The sequence below is a fragment of the Carassius carassius genome, chromosome 4 (assembly GCF_963082965.1).
Source record: "Carassius carassius chromosome 4, fCarCar2.1, whole genome shotgun sequence".
NCBI lineage: Eukaryota > Metazoa > Chordata > Actinopteri > Cypriniformes > Cyprinidae > Carassius > Carassius carassius.
This window is the reverse complement of record NC_081758.1, coordinates 19390574-19409266: the sequence shown is the minus strand read 5'-3', so window position 1 is coordinate 19409266 and position 18693 is coordinate 19390574. Positions and strand designations below refer to the sequence as shown.

Below are 18693 nucleotides of genomic sequence, written 5' to 3'. Positions count from 1 at the left end.
ATTACCGTTTTGAGTACTCTGAACATGATTTTCATCTCAAACTTGAGATAGCATCAACATTACAGACAGAAAGAAGTGTCTCCTGCTCTGAAACTGTGTCCTGTTACTACCTGTTACTGCCTTCTGTGATTCAGCAGTGACTCAGATTGTAAGTGTAAATGGTTTAGCCTTAGATTGTGAAAGCGCTCAGATATAGCTGCTCACAGAGAAAGCAGAAATGCAGAGAATACTAAATGCAATCTATGCTAAATGAAGTAACATGCCATTATTTAAAGCCATTAGCCCACATAGCTTCATGCATTGTCACTTGTGTTTATACTGATATGTTATGGGGGATTTAGAAGTGAAGAAGTGAAGTGACATTCAGCCAAGTATGGTGACCCATACTCAGAATTTGTGCTCTGCATTTAACCCATCCGAAATGCACACACACAGAGCAGTGAACACACACACACACACACTGTGAGCACACACTCGGAGCAGTGGGCAGCCATTTATGCTGCGGCGCCCGGGGAGCAGTTGGGGGTTCGATGCCTTGCTCAAGGGCACCTAAGTCGTGGTATTGAGGGTGGAGAGAGAACTGTACATGCACTCCCCCCACCCACAATTCCTGCCGGCCCTGGACTCGAACTCACATCCTTTCGATTGGGAGTCCGACTCTCTAACCATTAGGCCACGACTTCCCCGGCCACGACTTCCCCAAATGGTTGATATATTAAAGAGAGTTTTAATAGTTTTATTCTTTGGTAGCTGTAGTTTATTCTTTGTTGCAGTAGTGACACATAAGAACCTGACATTTTCCCTCCTGCATGTTTGTTTGCAGAAGGTTTATTAACATGCACTAACATTAGTGATTCTGTCAGGGCAAGTGTGCTATAATCACAGTGATTTCAAATAAGGAATCAAAGCTTTCAGCTTGACATCGAACAGCCCTGGGTTTGTCCAAAAACAGTCAGTAAGTGTGTTTACAAGCACTTTAAACATTTGATTTCAGTTGGACTAAAACAATAATTTGTCTTTTTAAAATATTATGTGAGTCTGACTGAAGTTGTAATAAAAAAAAAATGCTTTAGCTTGATTGTAACGGCACACAAAACACTTTCTGTGACTGACATACTTTATTGGCAAATTTAATATGATCATATAGTTTCAAATTCTGATCTAGGTACTTTAAAATCACTTGTCAATTAGACTAATAAATTGCTGGGTTCATAATATGCTTACTTTAATACTTTGTGTTTCCCAAATGGTTAGAGCCATATAAGTGGCTGTTTGTTTTTACAAGTCACCTTTGCCCCAATACCTCTTTCTTAAACAATGCCTCAGAGCAAGGCACCCAATCTGTAGACATTCCTATGCAGAAACTAATTGGCTTCCTTATATTATAGAAACATGGGTGTAGCTCTATCTCTACGAGATCTTGTTTAGCTGGCATGCAATTTAAAATGAGGATGAAAGGGTCCCTCAGGTCCAGTGTGAGCGGGAAATCATTCTCATTTTAAAAGAGTGCCACTGAGCAAAAAAAAGTTTGATTTATTGTCCTGATAACAACTTCACAGTGTAAGCCCAAAGGTAAAGGAGTAATAAAAATAAATTGACCATAGATAATATCAAGCACCTTTTTTTCCACTTCCAGCAACAGTATTATCTCAGTTTCAGTGTCTACATGTCAAGTTAATGTGAAGTACCTCATCAATAATTCACACTTGATTTTCTACAGACACCGAAACATGCAGCTATGGCTGGCACAAGTTCCAAGGCCACTGCTACAAATTCTTTCCTCATCGGCGTAACTGGGACACAGCAGAGCGTGAATGTCGGCTCCAGGGGGCACACCTGTCTAGTGTCCTGTCCCATGAGGAGCAGCAGTACATCAACCGTGAGTATACATAAACCAAGTTATGGTCATTCTGTCTAATGTCATCAGCTCTAATTTATGCCATCGATTACATTTACATGCAAACTAACAGTTATTTATTAGGAAGGATACTGTTGTTTTGTTTTCCTTTTCCATTTAGTTTTTTGTCACCACAAAAGGGTTTAGAGTTATGGAATATTCCATTGGTTAAGGAATTTTTAGCCAAAGAGTTTGAAGAAGTGTTAGTTTATTACCATTATAAAAGGGGCCGAATGCTCCTCCAGCCCTATAAGCAGAAAGTGTGATATATAAGAACAAGAGTTCCTAATATGGCTAATGAATTGACCTTTGTTTCTCTCTCCCCTTATAGGCCTCGGTCATGACTATCAGTGGATCGGTCTGAATGATAAGATGTTTGAGAATGATTTTCGGTGGACGGATGGTAGTGTTGTGGTAAGACCATTCTTCAAAACTTGTTTATTAGTTTCTCAAAGTATGTTTTGGAAAGATGGTGATGATACACACATTTATTAGTGGACTACAGTAGAGGTAATATTTATAATATTTATTTATAAAGTTTGCTTGTATTTTCCATGATGCTTGAGAATTTGTTGATGTTAAAAAAGGAAAACAGGAGACATATGCGACTATCTCCACAGTTCTAGAGGTGTTCCTCCATTGAACAGGAAAGTGGCTAATTACAGTCGTTTAGTCCTGACCAGGCTCTCACTTCAAAGATAAAGACAGCATTTTGTGGGGAAGGGCCAGAAAGCCCTGGAGGGCAGGAGATAGGAGTTTTCATCTGTGGAACTGGAGGATCAAAATAAAATGAGGGTATAAGAAGCTCACAGGTGTGGACAGGTAATGGAGGTGTGAAGGATGAGTAGCAGCTGGAACAGGCTGCACTAGATATAATCCAGACCTAAGATGTGAGTGTGTGACAGTTCAGTCCAGTTGGCATCAGTGAGGGGCTATAAACATGTCCACTGGAGTTTGCAAGCACTCTGTAAGTTTTCTGTATACAGAAGAGTTACTATATTAAGGGTTCATGTTTGTTAATGTATTTAAGTATGTGCCGTTGGAGTTATGCAGAGGGTCAAAAATGGCATTACATAAATTTTCAAGCAGGAAGCACACATTCCTTTTGCAAGAAGATAATAACAGGACTTGCTGGCCGATTTGTGTTTGAAGACTAGGTAATATTCAAAAGCTTGCTGAAAGACCAGAGCTCCAATCTGTCTCTATTGGGCATAATTACTTCGTTTCATATATGTGCAAACTTCACTGTTTTAATATAAAAAAAAAAAATTACAAGTTGAGCTCAGCAGAGTAAGAGTATATTGCGTAGTTACAGTATAAACAGCATGTGGAATAGTTCCTCAAAACACTTTAAATCTGTTTTAATATATCATTATATCAATATATACATTTGTAGATTCTATTAGTTTCTTTCTTTAGGTTGGTCTTATCAGTTGCTATTCTCCTCTGAGTGCATTCGTCCACAGTTGAGAGAGATGACTGATGACATCATACCTGCATCGTGTGGTGTGTGCAAGGGGAAAATACAGTGAATAAAGTTTATCCATGATAGATGAATATAGATGTATTACTATTCAGCTCATTGCAGTTTAATGTTGATGTATGTACTTAGCGCCCCCTACCGGAGTGTGCCTGTATCATCATCATTTCATTGACTTTCTTTACTGTACTCTAGATAAAAAGTCATACTCTTTTCACAAGCTTCCCACTTTGTTACATTTGTTGTGTTCTATATAAAACTGGCCTACAAAATTTGCATATAAATTTATTGTTATGCTAAATTATTGCCAAATTGTGGATTTGATATTTTTATCAACTTCTTTCAATTAGCATAGGTTTTGTATATCTCTTTGGAACTGATTGATTGTAGACCTCATTAATCTGAGCTAATGCACCTCCGTTTTTGAGTGAACTTTGCCAAGGTCCAAGAAGGAAAACAGAATGATAATAAAACATAATGAAAGACTGACAAAAAAGTAATAATAATGAAACTGTAAATTCATAAATTTTCTTAAATTCCAAATGTAGATGAGCTATAATGGTGGAGCTGCCATAAATATTACATAATTTAGTATGATTCTTCATGTTTACAAGAACCACAAGTGTATTCAGACATGTTGTTTTTTACTGAACAAATGAGAAACCATACATATGGGTGTAAAATAATATGTTCAGCACAAGCAGTATATTGCATTTTTGAGCCAGGTACAAATTGTTTTAAACACACACTGTCATAATCATATAATTAAACATATCTGAAACTTATTTCTATAGGATTTATTGTCTTCCTCGCATTGCCATTCTCACCTCTATCCATATTCTTCCCCTGCAGCAATATGAAAACTGGAGACCAAACCAGCCGGACAGTTTCTTTTCCTCAGGAGAGGATTGTGTGGTAATGATCTGGCATGAGGACGGCCAGTGGAATGATGTTCCCTGCAACTACCACCTCACCTTCACCTGCAAGAAAGGCACAGGTGAGCTTTTAGCACCCGATAGAGGGGGTTTTAAAGAATAATAAGTCATGCATACAGTAGGTAGACATTTATTTTCAGTTTAAATTCCATCTAACAAAATTATATTTATAACCAGGAGTACAATGGGGAATCTGTGAAACTTTGACTGCTATACCCTATAATACACTGTATATCTATGGTTGTTTATAGACAGGAATCTAACATGAGATCTGTTGATTCCGATTAATCTGCAGTGGTTTAAAGCAGACAAAATGTTAAAAATAACATTTCAGATTCAGTACTCCATTACTAATGGTTACTCTGTTATGGGCTGTTGTCAACAGTGTCCTGCAGTCAGCCTCCTCTTGTCCTCAACGCCCGCACATTTGGCCTGCTGCGCCCACGCTATGAGATCAACTCACTGATCAGGTACCAGTGCATGGATGGCTTCATCCAGAGGCATGTTCCCACCATTCGCTGCAGAGGAGACGGCACATGGGATTTGCCAAGGATATCCTGCATGAGTCGTAAGTATTCGGTGAAAATCCAACACAACTTTTTCACAACAACCCTCCCTATAGAGCTTGATTGATAATTCTGGCCTAGATACTATAAACAATACAGTGGTGTGAGTTTATTATATATAAGAGTTTATATATTCACTACCATTCAAAGGTTTCTGGTTACTATGCTCTTAGCACTAACTTGATTGAAAATACAGTAAAAACAGAAAGATTGTGAAATATTATTACTAATATTATAATTTATTATAATAAATGTTTTCTGTTTTAATATATTTTGAAATGTAATTTATTCCTGTGATGGCAAAGCGGAATTGCTTCAGTCTTCAGTGTCACATGTACCTTAAAAGCAAACAGACAAACAAACAAACAAAAAAATATATGTACAATATATATTCTTATAGATTAAAATGGCTTAGTTCTAATTTAATTTAATGTACTTCTATTTCTTTTCCAGCCTCCAACTTCCAAAGGTCATATGCAAGGTATCAGACATACAGAGTTTTTCGCAGTCATCGGAAGAGATCAGCAGAACATTCTGTTGATATTTCCCGACGACACCATCCCCATGGTGTAAAACACAATCGGACACAACAACGATTGCTATGGTAACACAACCTAATGCAAGGGCCCTTTTAATATTTTTTAATAGCATAAGACAGATCTGCCTGCTGGCTGAGAGAAAAGATTATAAAAGAATAGATTATGAAAAGGACCTGAAAAAGGGTCACTGGATTGAAACAGTGGCTTTTTATCTTTTAACAGAGATGGTTTTTAAGAACTGCATAAAGGTCACATATTCAGCTGGCCTCTGAAAACAAAAAGATTATCTGACCTGCCCTCCATCTGTCCCGCTTCTTTTTGGGAATACACAGTGCCTTCATAAATATAACTCTCAATCCAGATGTATGTGAGCTATAATAGTGCAACTAGCATGAATATTATAGTTCATGGTATTTTAGCCTATAATCATAATGGCATTTTGATACACACTTTGTATTTAGTTTTCTTCAAGTTTACGAGAACAACAGGTGTATGCAGGCATCCTGCTGCTTACTGAACAAATGAGAACTCATACATATGAATGTGAAAGAAAATATATTTATAAAGGGAGACTGAGCAATGGCTCACATGGAGTCAATGTTTATTGTGGAATAAAAAGGCCAATACTATCCTTAAAAAACTGCATCCAATGCAGTGAATGGTTTTGATATCTTAAAGTCAACACAATATTGTTTAATACTTTCAATGCTTTGACTTTGTCGATTTTTAGGTTATTTATAATCCTCTGTTTGATGTCTCTTTCAAGTGTTTACAAGGCACATCTCGATTCACATGCATTAAATTCTGCCGCCATTTATATCTATGAACCAAAGAATCTTACTGTATTTACTTAACATCATTTTCATCAACTTTTTTGTTTTTTCTCAGACAGTTTAAAACTACTTTAAAGAGAATGTACTTTGTGAGATGCTTAAAAGACTTGAATGAATGCCTTTTTAACAAGATGCCTATAATTTATTTCTCGAGCTGCTCCTTTTTCATTGTTGTAGCAAAATACAACACACTGAGGATTTCACTTGGCCAAACTGCACAGTGACAGTGTGTTAATAGAATAATAGACAACATTTGGAACTCACAGAATTTAGATAGATTTTATTTTGACATTTGGGGTATATCAATGGACCAAATGAAGAGGATTCATAGTAACAGCTTTAACAGCAATTTTTGTTGAACTGGTCATCCATTTGTTTTTCCCAAGCATTTTTTTTTCTCTTTATGATCTTTTCTAATATGTGTTTACTTGTATGTTTTTAATTTTGTGTCCAACCCCCCACCCCCGAAAGTGCACATATCTTTTTATATTTATAGTATAACCTGTTTATTGTCAAATGTGATTGTCTGGAATGTTTGTGAAATGGAAAAATTGTAAGGAACGTTTTCATGCCTTCTTCGTAAACAAAGTTTATTATATTCTACTTGCATTCCTGGTCTTTTTCTGTTTTGATATGAAGTGAGTTTTGGCATATAGGAAGGACTTAATGGTAGACATAGTTAACAATATGGGATATATTTGATTTCATTTTACATTTTAAATTGACAAATCTAAAATATAATATAACATTAATCTATGCAACATTACAAAATAAATAAAATAAACAAATAAAAAACAGACTGTGACAAGCGCAAGTGAACTGTATGTTTAGTGTAACTGTATGTCCATCAGGTTCATCAGCACTGCCTAATGTTAACCACCAGATGGTACCAGATCACTAACATAAGGACATTTGAACCTCTAAATAATTGTACCAGATATACCATTACTCTAATGTGTTCAAAAACAAATTTCACTAAAACATTAATGATACAATGCCAATTTTAAGACAGGGCACATTACTGTAAAACCCTTTAAATATAGAAAACACCTTACAATTGGCTATTTATGATTATTTTTATTTAGTTTCTAGATGAAAAAAAATAAATAAATAAAGAGAACAAAGTTAAAAGGAGATAACCAAACACTTCAAGAGCCTGCGAGACTTTTTTTATTTTGTTTTTTTATTATTATTATTTTTTATTTTAATGGTTTTATTGGTGAAGTTAAACTTCGGAACATAGATTAATATGAAACCAAAATCAAGACCCACATGTGTTGAGACAAGACCAAAATCAAGACAGGGCGAGACCGAGTCAAGACCAAGACCAAACCAGCACTACTCAAATTCATCTGAAAGATCCACATTTAATTCTGACCAGGCATGACAGTATAAATCATTGGTTCACAACCAGGATTAGCACACTAGGCGCTCTCAACAAGGTGCTTTAAGATGACTTATTTAAACTTATTTAAAATAAGACAAAATAAGCATCTTTTTAGTCATGCTAAATACTAAAATATTGTTTTGAACAATAGGGGGACCTTGAAGTCAAACACTGAGATCCACTGGTATAAACGTAATTATTTTTTTTGTTCTTTAGTTATCTATTGATTGCACTTGAAAAGGGGAGTTTTACATCCAGTCAGAATACTAATGGTTATAAATAAATCAGACAATGCACCAAGTGATTTACTGTTATCCCCATAGTTGTGGTCTTGACTGGTTAAAACAAAATCCTGAATCTTCTTAGTCTAAGACCAAGACAAGACGGTGTACAAATGCGGGCGAGACAGAGACAAAGCCAAGACCTTAAAAAATGGTTTTAGGAGCCAAGACCACTTTTGAGTACAACACTAAACATAGATTTGGGACATCATTATTTGGGTAGGATTGTGTACCAAAATTTTCTTGAGCTAGGCTCAAAAAAAAAAAAAGGTATAATGATAAAAATATAGAGTTAAAAATGAAACCTATGTCTGCCAGCTAGAAACTAATGTGATGAGCTACACTTGTGTTCATTCTGCTAGAATACCTTTTTGAATTGACCATACATCCACTATGACCTTGGGATCAGTTGCTTAAAAGTTATGGCAAAAAGGTTGTTAGTTCTGCAGAAAGTAAACATCTAGCATAATTTGCTGGAAGTAACCATCTGGTTTGAAATTACATTTAGATATTGGACAACATGGAAACTCTTGTCAAGTTACATCCCTTTGTGGATTATAGTTTTGTAAATACATCACGCAGTGTAATGTAGAAGGAAAAACAGAGACACTTTTGATGCGCCATGTGTTCTTGAAGTCCCATGGCCATATTTTAATTTGACACGAATGTATTTCCCTGCTGGTACCGCTGTGTCATTGTTCGTTAATACTCATGGTTTACTCATTTAAGACTTGGAAGACACTTTGCTATTTTCCATTGCAGAATTCATTTATTTATTTAGTTTTTAAACAACTGGAATGAATTTACGTATAAAAAGGCAGACTTAGTCACAGAACATTGTTACAAGCTTTCTCTGCAAATGCTTCCAAAGCTTCTCATAGATAGGTGAGATAGTGCTACTCTAAACAATCTAACAATAACCTCATACACACGCACACCCACATGTGCACACACACACACACACACACACACATACACACACACACACACACACACACATAGACATATATAGGTTTTATCTATCATTAATTCATCACAATGATGGAAATTCATAATGGTTTAGATCAGGGCCGGCCCTGACCAATTTGCTGCCCTAGGCAAGATTTTACCTGGCGCTCCATGCATCACAGCCCATTTCACCCTGTCATTGTGTTCATGATTTAGCATATATATATATATATATATATATATATATATATATATATATATATATATATATATATATATATATTTATATATACACACACATTACAGCAGAACTGTTTCCAACACTCATAATAAATCATCATATTAGAATGATTTCTAAATGATCATGTGATAGACCGGATGTCACATGTGACACTGAAGAATGTAATGATGCTGAAAATTCAGCTTTGCATCACAGAAATAAATTATAATTTAAAGTATAATAAATTGAAAACAAATTATTTTAAATTGTAATAATATATCACAATATTAAATTTTTTTCTGTATTTTTGATCAAATAAATGCAGGCTTGATGAGCAGAAGAAACTTCTTTCAAAAACATTAAAAATAGTAATGTTTCCAAACTTTTGGCCTGTACTGTATCCCCCCAAAACTGCACAACTGTAGAGTAAAACATTAATAAAAAAGTGATAATAAAAAATGCGTCTTAAAACTGACATGATTGTACAAAATCACAGTCTGGGGACTCAGAACTCAGAACAACTGCTAACATTAAGTTTAAGGTAAAAATATACTGAAATTATAGTATCTTACTCCTATGCAATAAATTGTTCTTTCACTACATCTCTTTACCTCTGTCTTTATCCTCTTCTTTTTGGCACTGCATCTATCGCAGACTATGCTCATTTATCATGTAAATTCGGCCTTCCGTCACAATCAGGAAACTTTCACCGTGTCTAGAACTGGCGGAGCTGCCAGGCCCGTTTCTACGAGCTGTGTGTTAACAAAAGCAGTGCTGTCTACATTGGATGCGGCGTCGGGCACGCTACACAACAAATTAACAACAACTGATCGTGCGCGCGCTCTGTTTCTGACGCACTTCAAGCACTCGATGGTCGGGGGAAGATTGAAGAGCCGGACTTTTTTTTTTTTTTTTTTTTTTTTTTTTGCTTTATTTGGTAGTATTTCGAATTAATGTTTTTTTTTAAATAGTGGCCTATTATAAAAAAAATATGTAAAAAAAAAAAAAAAAAAAATTCACTCGTTCACTCATTCTGGCGCCCCTATGGATGAGTGGCGCCCTTAGCATTTGCCTATACCGCCTATGCCGCGGGCCGGCCCTGGTTTAGATAAATATATATAAAAAAATCTGTAACACAATAAGAACTCTCTGTTCTCAAAAGCAATATTAGATGCTATGCAGTCCGTTTATTTCAAGTTAAATCAATAGTATGTGTTGGGAAATTTAGGTCATGCCTAGCCAAGCTGGCATTCATACTACAAACATTGTGTTCTCAGCTTCTGGAAATTCAAAATCCATGGTTATAGACACTATAGAAATATCACAGCTTAATGGAGAGTAAAACAAAAGCCATTTCATTTTTTTTAAATAGTTTTTAATTTTAATAGGTTTGCTTTGATTTATAAACCGTACAATGCATTTCCCATGAAAAAAAAAGACAAAATCAAGCAAAATGTCACTTATGTGCACTGTGGCTTGCAGTTCAATAATATAACAGAGTTATAAGTGGATAATCGTTTCCCCTCAAATAAACAACATATATTATTACAAAGTGGCAAGCAATAGATGTTTTATTCATCAGTAAACAGATCTCATTATATTAAGTTATCCACACTATGCCTGTCACAACATTCCAAGGTTACTGTTAGAATCAAACTTAGGCATGATGTTGTACATGGCTTTTAGTGCTGTTCCTCTTTCTCACAGAATTACAATATCAGACTTATTCATATCTACACTAAAGCAACTTGGCTAAAGTTAGTCTTGAAGTTAGTTGAATATACAACTGGGTCCTTAAAGAATCTCTCAGTGTAAATTCTCTTTGTGGTTCTCTGCCATATAATGAAGTTCAGTTCATCATTAGCAGTCTGTCAAATTCTGTCACTGTCTGTGATGAAATACTTGTCAAGATCTATGCAGGGACAAACACATTTAAAGAGTTTTTAAAAACATCAAGGCCATAAAAGATAAGAACTGAAAAATAACAAGCTTCTCATGATTAGATAGGTAAGAATATACATCACAGTATTTCAAACAAAGAGTAGACATGAGGAATAATTGTTACAATAAAACAATAAAATTAGTTATGAATATAAAGTCTTGTAACACAACAGGCCAAACACATTCATTTTATATTTCGACAGATAAAGATCACAGTTCAGAGCACTGAATAATACACCAACACACAAGACAAATAGTTTTAAAGAAATTAGCATTTGAGCAAGAAGAAGAAGTGAAGAAGAAGATCACAGAAGTGTTTTAGAAAAAGGAAGGTGTCAGGTCCATTTACGGTGCCTTTGCTTTTCTGTTTGGGCAAGTTTCAAAAACTTTCTGTCAAGTTTATACAATTTAGTAATATTTAAATATTGTATTGCAATATCACAATGGAGATTTTTGACAAACTCACACTTAACCTACTAAAATGGGATTTGATCAAAATGTTGTGACTTCAAATTTCCTTCCAGCTGAACATCCTTTCTGAATGCAATTTGATGTTCATACATGTGGTGTACAAATCTATATAAAATGTATATGGTAGATACAATAACTGTTTACGTTAATATTGAGAATGTATGGTCTTTAGAGAATCCTCTCAATAAATGTAACAGTTAAGGCTAATTCATGCAAAAAGTCCTTTATAAGTGTGGAAGTGAAAACCTGTGTATTGCTGCTCTTTGGTTGGTGACGTGACGTGAAGAGCTTCACAGCTGAGGTCTGTAGCAGTAGACACCGTACAGCTTCTGCTTTTTGTCGGGGAAGCCAACAAAGCGAACCGCAGCCTCTGTGGGACTGCAGTTCTTCCTAGGCCTGGAGATCGGATACCGAACGCTACCATCGGCCAGCCAACCAGCATCACAACGGTCGTATCCCTGCAGCTTCCAGGCAGCGTATATATGGCCCACCTTTGCGATCTCAGCTCCATCTCTCTTACACATGTTAACGGCCTCATCAAAGTTTAGCTTCTCGGGCTGGATCAGGTAGTAAAAACGTCCTGTGATGTAAAACAAAGAGTTTCAGGTTTGTGGGCACAGACACTAAACGACATTCTCTATTTTATACTAGAATTGATTTGATTAACTCACCTTTAAGGCTGGCTGTGAAGCAGAACACGTCATAACGGCTGTTGGACTTGTCCCGTTGGCCATAGTTTCTCAGTCCAGCTGAGGACCTCATGCCTCCGCAGGGCTCTCTGGGTTTGGTGATGGGGTACTGCACGGTTCCGTCATTGAGCCAGCCAGCATTGCACCAATCCATCCCATTTCTCCATTCCTCATAGAGCTGCTCGAAGGAGGCGACCACAGCGTCCTGCTCCAGACATGCGGTCTCGGCATCTTGGAAGTTGAGGTTGTACCGTCCCAGACGAGGGGAGTAAGGGAAAACAACCCCTGTGAAAGAAAGTGAATTTTCCCCTAAGGAAAAGTTCAACTCAATTTAACCTCAGACTGTTTTGATGAAGTTTTTTTTTTTCCACCGCAATGAATGAATAAGAGAGATATCAGTAAAAGCCTTAGTTTTAGTTTTCTAAGAACCTCCCTGCTTAGTTGAAAAGACGTATGTGGTACAGTGTTAGAGAGTGGAAAAAAAAAATTCAAAGAGAGAGAAAATTACTCTACATTACAGGGCATTGGCTTTTCAATCTTAGACTCCATTGTTCCAAAGTTAACAATGGCTAGCTGTTCCAGCCTGTTTCATTATTTTCATGCACCTCACTTCTCTGTGTAAAGATCCCATTTGTTTCTCTGGAGCCAAGTCTGCAATGCTGGTCTTGGCCAAGAGCAAGAACTACACGATATTAAATGGAGAATGAGCAAATGATAAGTGGCAAAAACAAGTGTTGAAAGAAGAGTACGAGAGTGTCTTTACATTTCAAGTGCTAATGTTGAAAACCATTTACTGAAAGGAACTCAAATATGTCTTTTGAAGAGAGTTTAAAGAGTGATAGCAATAGAAATGTGTTGCAGTGCATATATGCCATTTCAGGGACATATATGCCGTTTCTGGAAAATACTGTTTTATCTCCATTTGGCTGTTTATTATGTATAATTTTCATTAGTAAGTGACTTAATTTTCATTAGTAAGTGACTTTGGATGAGAAGAGTCTGATAAATGAATAAACAGGTGAAATGATTACTTATATGACATCATGAAATAATAAAGTTACCTTGCAATTCAAGGTCCACTTCAACAATATTTTCATTCATGCCGTTGATGATCTCACACCTATATGTGCCATAGTCGTTAAGATCTAGGTCTGTAATAACCAAGGTACCATCCTTGTCATCCACCTCCAACAGATAAACGCGGTCCTGGAAATTTCCATAGGTCTTCTTGTGGGGCCCCATGGAGATGAGCACATTGGTTTCTGAAGAGTCATTCTCAACTTTGGCCCACTTGATTCTGTTTCCGAACAAACTGGACTGACCTTCCAGTCTGCAGGGAAGAGTGATATTGTCACCTCTGTTGGCGTAGACCTTGGTTCTTGATCCACTATCTGAAATAAAACAAAAGGAAAAGCCTTAGTTCACAGTAGGTCTACTATATTTGTTTTATTTTAGGTTTAAAAGGACATGATAAAAACTTTAGAGTTTAGCTTAGTATTTATTATTATTATTATTAATAATAAACTAATTTCCTACAATTTGGTTTGATTAAATGGCTATTCAAACATTTTGTCTTAAGGTTTTGAAGAAGCCTGCAGTTTTCACAAAATAAAAACACAGAACCACACAAATCGTAGTCAAAGATATAATCTAATTATGATTCACTGGAATAAGATGGTGTGCTTGTACATACACGGTGGAACCACAGAAATCCTTCACCCATTTTGTGTCAGTGAAGACGGATATTCCACCATAAAGCTATTTTATTCTTTTTTTTGCTCGCAGATGCTGTGTCAATCTCTGGTAGTTGCTGTGTCTGCTTGTGGTTAGGGGCATAATTGTCTCATTCAAGATGTTTCCTGATCTCTATTTGAGTCTTGGAGGCCTCAGTCCATCACAGCTCTAGATGGAACATTTGATGGATATCTAGGAAACTAAAACCGTCCCAAGCGTTCTCCTGGCTGCATGGGGTATCACCATCAAAGTGGTGATTAGATTTAGCTTAAGGCACTGTTCAGTCTCTCATTCTCCTGATGGTTTAAAATGTCTACAAGTGCATATTGCAAAATTATTCAAATCAATCAAAAACATTTTTGTTTTCTTTTGTAAAAGAATACTGTTGTACAGAAAGGACACAGTAAATTGATGAAAAGTGACAGTAAAAACATCTACAATTTTACAAAAGATTTCTATTTCAAATAAATGCTGTTCTTTTGAACTTTCTATTAATAATAATAAAAAATGTATCATGGTTTCCAGAAAAATATTAAGCAGCACAAATGTTTTCAGCTGTGACAATAATAAGAAATTATTCTTGAGCGCCAAATCAACATATAACAGTGATTTTTGAAGGATCGTGTGACTGAAGAAATTGTCTAGAGAAATTGAGAAACATAATGATGGGATTCTTTGAAAGTTGTAATGTTTTTATTTTTTTGTTAACAATCATATTTGTAATATTTCACAATATTACTATTTTTACTGTATTATGTAAAATGAAACCTTGGTCAGCATAAGATACTTCTCTGTCTTAATTCATGATATCTTATGCATTAATGGCAATGTATTAAACCATTATGGTAAAATGCTACCAACAAACACTACAACTTTCAAAGAATCCCGTCATTCTGTTTTTCAATTTCTCTAGACAATCTTCAACTTTACCATGAAGTGGAACTTTATGTACAGTAACTTCAACCACATTGTCTTTCAGCCTGTGACATCCGCAGAACAGTTCTTAGCCTTAGTTCGGACAGCCTCAGGCATTTGTGCTTCCGACCAGCATGTTCTTCAATTAACATTACCATTTAGATGCAGTGTATCCGGAGGTAAACCTTTCCCACATGTTTGAAACAAATATGGGACTCATTAGGCACTCAAGACTTTCTACTCTCTGCTTCTCACTTGCTACTCACTTGCCTTAACTTAGTCCACTATTACTCCTCACTCAGCTGAGCTGGAACCTTTCCAGATATGTTAACATGTTCCGAACCTGTGCTCAGATTGAGTTCACATGGGCTTAACATCTGATTGTTTCATGGATCAGAAGCCATGTTAAACTATACTGTTTCCACTTTTAATTATACAGCACATCATTCACATTATGACCAACTGACTTTTCTAGAAGTAATTAAAACTGAGCCCCACAGTCCTTACACTCATTAACACCCCACATCTAAATCCCTTTTTACACTTCACTGTGAGTCATGCACTCTCACTTTCTTCCTAATAAACTCTCACTTAGGAGACAGTTTTCCAAAGTTACAAACTGGAACCAGAAGGAACAAATGACAGCAGCTTCCAATTTTGAAAATGTATAACTAGGCTTTTCAGATTTGGTTTTCACACATCTCTTTGCTGGCAGAATATATGTACATCATTTCATCTGAGATTTTGTACCAGTTTCGCCCAACTCCCAAACATCACCCCAAACCCACTAACTGATAATTTTCTCCATATTCCAGACTCCCACCAGTCCCCATGAAACCCCCATCCCCCATCTCCACCCACCCTGCTCTAGCAAACAAACACAAGGTGTTTACTCTTGAACGTCAGAATGGAGGTGGTTTAAATATTTAAAAGTGCCTCTATCCCACCATTTAAGATCTCAATAATTTGGTTTAAGACAGGATCAATATTTAAACGTAAAAGCACATATTGATGGATTGATTGATTACAAAAACTGAAACTGAGAATGTGATTAAAACGTGCATAATCATGACTGCAGGGCTAGAGTAGTAATAATATAAATGTTTATAATAATATGTAAAATATTTTAAATAATAACAAATGGCAATAATACATATATTTTTTAAATAATATAAAATGTTAATTTAATAAGAATAATTTAGAAAAAATGTAACTTTTTGTAAGAAGAAAAAGTATTAGAATTACTAAATAAACATGAATAAAATCAATGCTTGAAAAGACTCCCAATGAACATTCAAGCAGTAAGAAAATGCATTATATAAACAAGTCATCAGACACATTTGTAAACTGAAACATAAACAGAGAGGGTGTTATAAATTTACATTAAACATTCATTCATCATGGCTATTTAATACACGTTTGGGCCCCATTGTCATCTTGAAAACATCTGCTGCCCTTTACAACTTTGCTCTGTGAGGTACACAACTATAAATGCATGCAAACACACTGATTAGGGCTTCACATCTGTGTATACAAGTGTCACATGGAATCGTTCCCTCACAGTCAGACAGTCTTGATGGCTAAACTTCACTTCCTACACTTTGCTGAGCAAAGCAGAGGTCAGTATGAGGCATGAACATGAATTATTGCACACAGCTGGACCGCGCTCCCTCTATCGCAACCATCCTTGTGCATTGATATTTGGGGTCTCTCTCACCCATTACACACAAAGCCTTTCTCTTTCTTTTTCACACACCACCCTACTCAACCATGCCTGACTAATGGCTGCATTATGTCTTGAACAGAGCCTCTGTGAATCAGGCCCATCTTGAGCAGTATCTAAGAGCCCAAAACCATACAAAACTTTCACTCCTTCTTCCAGTCCCCACTTCTTATCCATCAGCCCCAGCCTAGCCCAATCCATTCAAACCCATCACTTTACAAACCATTATCTCAGAATGAAAAGGACAGCATTCACTTAGGGGCTCCTTACATTTTTAGGGAATGTTAATCTTGTTGTTGCTCCTGTTAGATACATATATGCAGAAGCATCAGTTTAAATTTGAATTTGGCAATTCCCATACAGCTGCATACTGGGTATAGAAAGATCCACTGCCTGTATCCTCTACTACCAATATGCTCCTGACATCACTGGCCATCAGAAGCATAATCTGTATTTACCCTCGATGAAAGGTATTAGATCTGCTCTCAGATGTGATCAGCAGAGCCAATTTTCACAGTCTGTTCGGTGACGGCTCATATTCCCCACTATCTGTCAGTGTGAACAATTGTTAAACAACTGTTAAATTACCTGCAGCAGATGGTTAAGAGCTTACAAAAGACTGTGGTGAGCTGAATCTCTGTGGGCGTGTGTTCATGTGTATAGTGCATGGGAGTAGTCTTTTAGAGATGAATAGTGGAATATTACAATCAAAAATCTGGTTCATTTTGTGTCTGCATCGTCAAAGTGATAGCATCGAGGATGTTATGTTCATCCATGGTGAATTATTATTTGTCTTATTCCTCATTCTTATAAGCATCTGATGATTTAATAAATAATCCACTTTTTCACAATTTATGCTGTAAGTATTCAGTATTACATTTATCTACCACACTCTTATGCACAGACACAGAAACGTGCAAGCTGAACCGTAATTTAATTAATTCAATTATTCATTCAATTATTCATTCATTCATTCATTCATGCACAAAGGGATCAAAAGTGGATCTTACCTTGCGGTTCGACATGTAGACCGCTTGCAAAGACCACCAATGTAAAGCAAAACAGAGCGATCATCTTATTTTTTTGTTCTTAGCCTAAAGGCCTTTTGACTAAAAAAGCAAATGAACAAAAACGGGGAGAAAAAAAATGCAATCAGGTGATAAATCTGGTGAGTGTTGAAAAATACTTTCTTCCCGTTGTTGTTGTGAAGATGTGTAGGTGTTGGTAGTTGTGCCACAAGAAAGATTGGGCTCTGCAGAGGTCCATACAAAAGGCTTATATTGAAGCTTTGGCCAATTGTGGCCACTCCCCCTACCCTTAGAAACAGATGAAGCCCATCACCCTATATTTGTGTGTGTCTGTGTGGGTGTGTGTGTGTGTGTGTGGGTGGGTGGGTGTGGACTCCCTCATTTAAGAACAGCTTCCCTTTCTGCCATGCCTAGCTCTCCGTTTAGATTTAAGAAGAGACGTGTGGACTACAATGTGTTGTCTGTGCTAGCTGCATTATGGTTTGCAGTAATTATTTAAGAATGTCTTTAAAATTAGAAAAAGGAGATTTAAAGACTGGAAATATAATTATTAATTTTAAACCAAACAAAGGACTATGTGACACATTATCTTGGTTTAAATACAATTTAGGCACTGCAAATGTTTGTGCACCTTATCTATAGTGAAGTTGTATCAGAAAACCACTTTAAATATCTCTCTCAACATGTAGTTTAGACTTTTCAAAGCAAATCTGTCCAATAACAATCATGACCAATGGAAACAATGGACTACCCACTAAGAATATATTAAAACAAAACACTGAACACTATTCATATGCTCTCCGAATGCTGAATTACACAACCTGCCCACCTGCCTGTGATACATGTCTAGTGCAGTGTGACTGATTAATTTTTAATTTGCTCATACATGCTGTGTTATGAGATTTTATGCCAAAGCCTGCCAGACAGATTTATGATCAACCAAGAAATCCAATGAACACCCACCTTCCCATCTTCCCCTCTTCTCGGTTCCACTTGAAGCCTCTTCTTCATCTACCGTAACCCCCTTTTCAGATTACTTAATGGACACTTGTATTGATATGGTACAGACGAGGTAAAGATATGACCCACTTCACCTAAACAAAAGT

The 18693-nt window shown here is 36.3% G+C and overlaps 2 protein-coding genes across 3 annotated transcripts in view; one reads left to right on the top strand and one right to left on the bottom strand.

Annotated features, from left to right (window-relative positions):
- LOC132134833 (versican core protein-like) overlaps positions 1-6853 on the top strand; it is a 43768-nt gene extending 36915 nt beyond the window's left edge. Inside the window, exons 13-17 of the mRNA XM_059547166.1 lie at positions 1721-1879; positions 2229-2311; positions 4230-4374; positions 4698-4880; positions 5332-6853. Coding sequence (XP_059403149.1) covers positions 1721-1879; positions 2229-2311; positions 4230-4374; positions 4698-4880; positions 5332-5486 — 725 coding nt within the window. The 3' untranslated portion in view covers positions 5487-6853. The remainder of the gene's footprint in view (positions 1-1720; positions 1880-2228; positions 2312-4229; positions 4375-4697; positions 4881-5331) is intronic.
- A 4514-nt stretch (positions 6854-11367) lies between these two features.
- LOC132139127 (hyaluronan and proteoglycan link protein 1-like) lies at positions 11368-17828 on the bottom strand. Of its 2 annotated transcripts, none has more exons than XM_059547731.1 (4): positions 17570-17828; positions 13249-13578; positions 12170-12472; positions 11368-12078 (listed from the first exon to the last, which is right to left on the bottom strand). In XM_059547731.1, exons 1-4 carry the CDS (start codon positions 17631-17633, stop codon positions 11789-11791), a joined length of 987 nt encoding a protein of 328 aa, XP_059403714.1. In that variant the 5' UTR covers positions 17634-17828; the 3' UTR covers positions 11368-11788. The 2 variants fall into 2 exon arrangements, with proteins under 2 accessions (XP_059403714.1, XP_059403713.1); XM_059547730.1 differs by having other exon boundaries at positions 12170-12496; positions 17570-17827.
- Positions 17829-18693: the final 865 nt, after the last annotated feature.

Excerpts from the sequence above, each read along its gene's own strand:
- LOC132139127 (XM_059547730.1), bottom strand. The coding sequence starts at position 17,633 with ATGATCGCTCTGTTTTGCTTTACATTGGTGGTCTTTGCAAGCGGTCTA. Across the intron at positions 13,579-17,569 it reads TCTACATGTCGAACCGCAAG|ATAGTGGATCAAGAACCAAG; the intron begins GTAAGATCCACT and ends GTTTTATTTCAG. Across the intron at positions 12,497-13,248 it reads AGTGGACCTTGAATTGCAAG|GGGAAAATTCACTTTCTTTC; the intron begins GTAACTTTATTA and ends ACTTTTCCTTAG.